The 7,596-nt window shown below is 36.9% G+C and overlaps 1 protein-coding gene across 1 annotated transcript in view; it reads right to left on the bottom strand.

Annotated features, from left to right (window-relative positions):
* Nucleotides 1-2,761: 2,761 nt before the first annotated feature.
* Nucleotides 2,762-7,596, bottom strand: part of LOC137547356 (alcohol dehydrogenase 1-like) — a 37,868-nt gene continuing 33,033 nt past the window's right edge. Inside the window, exons 8-9 of the mRNA XM_068270875.1 lie at nucleotides 6,269-6,407; nucleotides 2,762-4,402 (exon numbers count right to left, since the gene is read on the bottom strand). Coding sequence (XP_068126976.1) covers nucleotides 4,378-4,402; nucleotides 6,269-6,407 — 164 coding nt within the window. The 3' untranslated portion in view covers nucleotides 2,762-4,377. The remainder of the gene's footprint in view (nucleotides 4,403-6,268; nucleotides 6,408-7,596) is intronic.

Raw genomic sequence — 7,596 nt, 5'->3', positions numbered from 1 at the left:
GAAATGTTGTTTTCTTCCTCTATTCCATCAGATTGTAAGCTCCCATGGGCAGGGCTCTCTCCTTACAATTGCATGTTTTGTTGGGCAACTGTCTGTAATATTTACTGCCACACTTATGTTGTACATCACCTCTAAATTATATTCACATGTTTTATATTTATTTTATACTACACTATTAAAATGATGTAACCCTTTCAAGGTGTCCAGAATTTACATACAACAGTTTAAATACACATCATTTCTTACGGTGTCAGAATTCTAGCGGTTTTATTTATGCAGGAAAAGCTGTCATATGTGTATGTATATATAAACATTAATAATCAATACAGTCCTTCTAAAGAACGAAATAATTATTGTAAAACCCTATATAATAGAATGTAATACTTTGAAATATATTTCAAAGCCAGTGATGATTTGAGACAGTAAAACATTCTCGTAGGATTGTTTTGGTTCTGGAAGAATTGTTGACGTGTTCTGGGTACAAGGCTGTCTCAGTTAGCTGAACACTGAAAGCTGATAACACATGATGTTTTGGGAACAAGTTTTATAAATATTCAACAAAGAAGGTGTTTACCCAATTAGTTAAAGATGATTCAATGATGCCACCTGGCGGTTTCATAGTTTTATAAAATTAATATTATTTGTTATGAAAGGCTGACCTCTGCCGGTTGAAGTTATTATATTTATATGGAAAATTATTTTATATTATTAAGATTTAATATGCAATTATTTCTTATATGATTATTTGTTTTAAGAAGAATTATATAATAAGCTTTATATTTAAATAAGTATATTAGAAGCCCTGTATGTTTTAATAAGCCTTAAATTGCTGAAGACTCTCACAGGTCTGGTTACAGTGTCAACCTGACCAATCTCATGTCTGGGGAAGTACCAAGACATTCCAACCTAATTAGCAGTGAACACTTTATCAGAAATGCGTCATGAATGACATTGTTTAGTCTCAATGTCTGGGGCAGCCAGCAGACAAGATGGCTGGTGACGTCCATTTTTAATTAACTACGTCAAATATGACCTTTTTATCAAATGTCAAAATGTCAGATGATGTTAATTCCCACAAGATAAGGTAATTAAGGAATTTATAAACAATAATATTATGATTTAGGTATTCAAAACAAAAAAGTGTTATGGGTATTTTAAATGTCAAAGATAGCGAGCTACGCATGGAAGCTTTAGCTAATCAGAACCTGGGGTTCAGGGAAAGTCCAGATTAGGCAGCCATATTGCTTCCTATCCCTATAAAAATAGGGGCTGAAAGCTCATAGTTTGCAGAAGCCCAACAATCTCCTGAGAAGACACATGAGGCAGAAGCTACCTTCCCACACGTGGTTCTAGATGCTGAAGAGATGACAGAGAAGGGGTAACATGCTTAATATTCTGGCGATTTACTTTATTAATTTTTCAGCAATAAGTTCTGTTAAGATGTTAGCAAGAAGTTTTTTTACAAGCTATTTTTTATGCTATTTCTTTAAGAAGATTACTACAAGTTTTACACAGTAATAGATACACAGCTATTGATACAGATGAGACTACTATTGATCTTATTCTACATAACACGACTGTTATATTCTTTTTTGAATGTACTTAGAAGATTGATGATCGCTTGGCTCTAAAGCCTCGATGAGATGGAATACTATTAGAGGAAAGCACTACTTGGAAATGTTTATTTTGTATATATGCTGTATGATAAGCAAATACAATTTTTTATATAAAATCATATACTGAGTGCTCTGATTCATTTCAAGGTATACCGTCAATCTATAATTACTGTTATAGAGGGTTCAGACCCCACTATGCCGGATTAATATGATAGCAACGCTTTAAGGGCTGGTCCTTTACTGAGTTAGCAATCATGAAAAAGGCAAGAACCGCTCAGGTTTTTGACAACGGTAAATCTGTGTTCCTTTTGTTCTATTTTTCCCACCGTAAGGGTTAAGAATCCAGATTTCCAAATGACAAGGTCTCTGCATTTGGGGAAATCAGACTGAAACATAACGCTTGTTAACAGCCTATTATATGTGAAACGCTTCTGAGAGCAGGAAATAAAAAGTTCCATAGTTTAAGATTTGCCTGCATGGAAGCTTAACCTCCTTAGCGGTATGGACGCATTGTTACGTCCATTACCGCCGGAGGTCGCCGCTCAGGCCCCACTGGGCCGATTTGAATAATTTTTTTTTTAAACACGCAGCAAGCACTTTGCTTGCTGCGTGTCTCACCCGATCGCCGCCGCCCGCCGCTATCCGCCGCGATGCAGGGCCCCCCAGGTGAGACCCCGTGCGCTGCCTGGCCAATCAGTGCCAGGCAGCGCTGAGGGGTGGATCGGGTCTCCCTGTGAGGTCACGACGTTGCCGACGTCGATGATGTCACGACGTGCGTCGCCATGGCGACGGGGGAAGCCCTAAAGGAAATCCCGTTCAAGAACGGGATTTCCTTATGGCTTACAGCGCCGGCGGCGATCGGAGGGGTGGGAGGGATGCGGAAGGGAGGGAGGCATCATGTAGCTAGCGCTAGGCTAGCTACATGATTGGAAAAAAAAATAGCGCTGCGCTGCCCCCTGGCGATCTTTAATAGAACGCCAGGGAGGTTAATAAATATAAAAATGGCTTTTGGGGTTGGAAACAGTCATAACTTTAAACCTAGATCTTTAAAGCCAAAATAAGACCATGGGATTCCAGATGTAGTTATATATTTTATTTCATTTATTTCAAAATAATTATGTGACCCAATAGCAACTTCAGGAAAGACTAGCTTATGTCAGCAACATAATTATATTTTATCCAAGAAAACAATATTACACAATTCATGATGTGCTGCAAAGGATTTCATTGATAGAACTTGGTATGTAGAAATTAATTGCACTGTTACAGAAGAAAAGGGTAAACATACAGAGAAAGTTAGACCCCTTTTACACTTGCATTGCAAGTGTGCATTTCATTACCCTGTTTTAACGAAGGAGAAACAAGGAACCAGCACTATCCAGAGATTAGTATTATGCTCTTTCTATTTGAATAAGATTACTTGTTTTACTGCAGGGTAACGCAATATCAATGCAAGTGTATGGGGCCTTGAACACTTACCACGTTGCACCACATTGCAGCTGAAGCTTTCTGCCAAGCGGCAGAAGTCATTGCAGTCCATGGGTGATGCAGGAATTTAATCAAAGGGAGCCGGGTGCATTTCAGAACGCATGCCTGGACTGACGGGAATCCCAGTGATGTATTTCCTGCCCTGCAGTGAGTATGTTACTGAGCAGGGAGTGGCGCTATGCATATGACCCTCTCGGCGCACTCTGCTGCAGGTTCAAATGTTTGTCATTTTTTGCATTGCGATAGGATGCAGCAGGAACATCACATCCCCACCACAATGCAAAATATATGTGTAAAACCGGCCTCAACCATCCAGTTTACTTGTAAAATAATGATTTGCACACTTGCTCTGAGTAAGTAACTCACAGAGAGCAGAATTCAGTGACGGGCACATGCCTAAGAAAGCATTGAACTGGGGTTATGTGTAAAGCTTCTAAGTCATCAAGTGTTTTTATATTTCTCCACATCTGATTCCTCACATTTCTCCTTTAATAAATTCTAAACAGAAACTTTAACCAATTAGAGACATTATGGAAAGATATGATAGTCGGTTTGATTACATGATATCGGTTTGTATTGGTGGGCGATCGTAAATGAGGGACTGCCTGTCTTTGGAATTTAAAACACAGGGACTTTTCCTCCCGATTTTTTGGTGAGAAAAAGTGTCTTATTTTTCAAAAAAATACGGTAAATACTTGAAGGTTGGGTGAAAGTGATAAAATCTGCCCAAAATATTGACTTATGTATGGCCCCCTTTAATCTAGCTGCAACCACTTCTAGCTTTCATACACAGGAAATACACAATCGTGATCTTGGTTAGCTGGAGATTGGCAAATCTACTATATTATATAAAATAGATCATATACGTCTGCTCTGCATAATTTCCCTTGAAAGCGAACATCACTAATTGCAGATTAGAATGTGACATCAAATTATTAGTATAATACCCAACATGAAGATAGTGTAGAAGAGAGTTGTCGGTGAAATATTTATTTCTCTTATGACAGGTTTACTTTACATTCTCCTAGTAGTTAGATCTCAGGATCAGTATCTACTGTAGTGTTTAGATTAGGCTGATGTGTCCACAACTTCCTGAAATAAGTACCTATTGATTATCTACATAATGAAAGTTCAACCTGTCCCATAATACCTTCTTCTGAATCTGTGTTTTATATATGTCTTGTACAAAGAAGTAAAATGTCCATGTTGGTAAACAAGACCCATAAGCACCATTTTCGTCATACAAGAAGGTTCTGCTTGAAATCAAAGGAAATTAAAAATGAAGGATTGTGCGTATGCTGCAAGAGAAAATAATAAGATGCATTTAGACTTTAGAATGTAGAAAAAACATAAATACAACTAAAAAGAGAATTAGAACTCTTGATAAAAATAAGACTGAAAAAGAATGATGAAGAATAAGGCATTCCCAGTCCCCATGGATGCGTTGCTAAGTCCGGTCTGCCTGAGCCCATGCATATCCTGTTATTGCCTTTACTTCTGAGTAGCTGAAGAACAGATCCTTAGATACCTGTAAACCTCTTGCTTCTTGAAATTTGGTCCCCGTAGATTTACGAGTTGCCTTTTTTTCTTAACTTTTGTTGGTTCAATATATTTGGGTGTGGCGATGCATAATACTCCTTTAACTGTTATAAGGAGTATTACCCCTACCTTTTGTGTCCTTACCTCTCCCTCTAGATTGTAAGCCTTTGGGCAGGGTCCTCCTCCTTTTGTGTCCTACCTGATCATGCACCTCCATTACTATGAACCCATGCTATGCATCTGAGTGAACCTTACTTGCCTAATCTCCATGCTCCCATCCAGTGACTGACTAAGCATTACCTGGTACTCATACAGTGCTGCATGATCTGGTCTTTCTTGTATTCCTGTATTGTCATTTTGCTGTATGTCACCCCTAAATGTTGTCTGTAACCTAAACTAATGTCCAGCACTGAGTAATATGTTGGCGCTTTATAAGTACAATAAATAAATAAATAAATAAACAAGCTAAGTGTTCTTTGTCAAATTTTCTGTTGTTGTTTTAGGGAAAGTTGGGTAAAAGTGCTGTTCAGCTACCAAAGTAAAGTTAAATTGCTCTTAATCTTTAATATTAGTAGTCACCAAATCAGATTCAGAAAATGCCATCTGACAGATGTGTTCTAATATTACTAAAATCTTACACAAGTATGTAAATTAAGAAGGGTCAGAGGAAAACATTTTGCCCAGTGTGACAGACCTTCAGAAGATATTACAACAAACAGTGATATTTGGACATGGCAATTTTTGTTTCTCCATAATTTTCACAAAAATGTCTCATTTTTGCACTAATGAGAATATTTTCAAAAATATGTGGGCATGAGAAAACACATATTCACCCAATGCCTTGAAGTCTATGGGAATAAGAAAAAAAAAACATGTTTGCACAGGTAAGTACACTGTATGTTCAAACACACACTTATGGATGGGCAATTGGGCATGTGAAAACAGCTGTATTTGCACCAAGTTATGGGCATGCATGTAACTATTTTTTCCAAATGCTTGGAAGCCAATGGGCATGTGAAAACACATTTACAGGAAAGTTTTATGTTTCCGTAAAAAAAGATTATGGTTTGGAAAGTCCATTATATTTTCATACAAGGCATTATAATTTGAAAGTGAGAAAAAAATGTGAATGCAAAAATTATTTTAACAAAAATTACAGCTCAACCCTAATTACAAAGGCTTGGTGGATGCAACCCCAGACTTAGACCTGATTCACACTGTTAAACACAATTAATTTGAAAAACTCTTGGTAATGCAATGCTATGGGGGATTTTTATAAAATACCACCGCTCCAGTGAGATCACACCCATAGCATTACATTAGTAAGAGTTTTTTAAAATCTCAGGCGCTTAGAAAAAGCTCTTGCAGTGTGCACCAGCCTTAAATAATTTTTAAAATTGTCTTCTATTATGTATCAAATATTTCCAAACCTCCTTAGTCATATCAGATCAAAATGAGAATTGTTACCAGGTGAATGAGTTAGTGGATGTGCAATTGTATTAACATATCAGCACCTGCACTGAGACGTTCTTTCTAATAAATAGAGGGCTGATCGTATGTGGTGAGCACTGGCAGCATTTTTGACTTTGCCAGCAATTTTTTTATCTCCAGTGATTGAGCCATACCTTTCGCCTTTACGCAGAAGATCAAATCCTTTGTTTATTTCATCAAAAGACAGTTTGTGAGATATCAAACCATCTACTTTGAACTTTTCTGAGATCAAATCTGACGCAAGTTGAGAAACATCATCCTTGCCTCTAAAACCTAAAGGTAAATTGAACATAAGATGTTACAAAATAAGTTACATGATTATAACTAAATAAATAACATAAATTACTATCTACATTTACTGTGCCCAAATGTCTGAAACTAGATAAAAAATACCCCAATGTCAAGTGACACAATCTTTGTACTTGAAGAAGGGATGAGGGCACTCTGGACAATGGTGTAGGGAATGATGAAGCGGCTTCTGCAGGCAGGTAAGGAGAAGAACAAAGGACATGCCCAACAATTGCCACTTAAATATCTGGCATGTTAGATCATTAAGTGACTTTGGCAGACGTCAGGGGACACCTGCACACATGCTATACTGTATTCTAAGTCAAGAAGGCCCTCATCGACTGTCTCAGCCAAAAACAGTCCAGCCTTTCTATGAGGCTTAACAAATTGATTGATAATGCTTTATCTTTGAAAGATAAAAATTATTCGCTTTTGCCCGGAAAGAGATGATTATCATTATTAATACAGTAAAATATATAGGAACATCTTTTGAAAGATTCAAGCTCAAAGATAGTAACAACCTATTCATGGATGGTAACCTTTCAAAGTGATTTTGAACAAGCAAATAACATCATTGAAAATGTAATTAAAAAAGAGGCAACCTGGAAGTCTCTTTTAGTGACCCTATGGCCTAATCATTTGAAACTAAAAGTCTCCTATAGGCTGATTTGGTCTAAAGATGTGGTCTAAAGTGTAGATTACTGTAACAACCAACTCATTTATGAAGACATTTTAAAGGTACACACAAACAGCGAATCAATCAAATGACCTTTAGCTCAGTGGAAAAATTATAGCGCAGTCTATTGCCAGTTATGTTGTGCAGTAGTGACACAAAATACAGACTGAAGATCTGACCTTCCTTACACTAAAGGTGGTCACTGGTCTCACACCATTACAACCTTTTTGTTTATATTGATTATGACATAAAAATATAAAAACATAAAAAAATAATCTGACCAATGTATCACAAACCTGTGTTTGATTATTTCTCCAGTTTTTCTCCAATTATGAAAAAATGATTGAAAAATCCCCCCAAAATGGCTTAGATCTTTAAAGAAATTGGCGCAGACACACAATTCAATTTTTAGAAAAATGTATATATATAGTACAGACCAAAAGTTTGGACACACCTTCTAATTCAGGGAGTTTTCTTTATTTTCATGACTATGAACAT

This window comes from Hyperolius riggenbachi, chromosome 1, assembly GCF_040937935.1.
Source record: "Hyperolius riggenbachi isolate aHypRig1 chromosome 1, aHypRig1.pri, whole genome shotgun sequence".
NCBI lineage: Eukaryota > Metazoa > Chordata > Amphibia > Anura > Hyperoliidae > Hyperolius > Hyperolius riggenbachi.
Note: the sequence above shows the minus strand (reverse complement) of the source record. Positions and strands in the feature narration are given on the sequence as shown.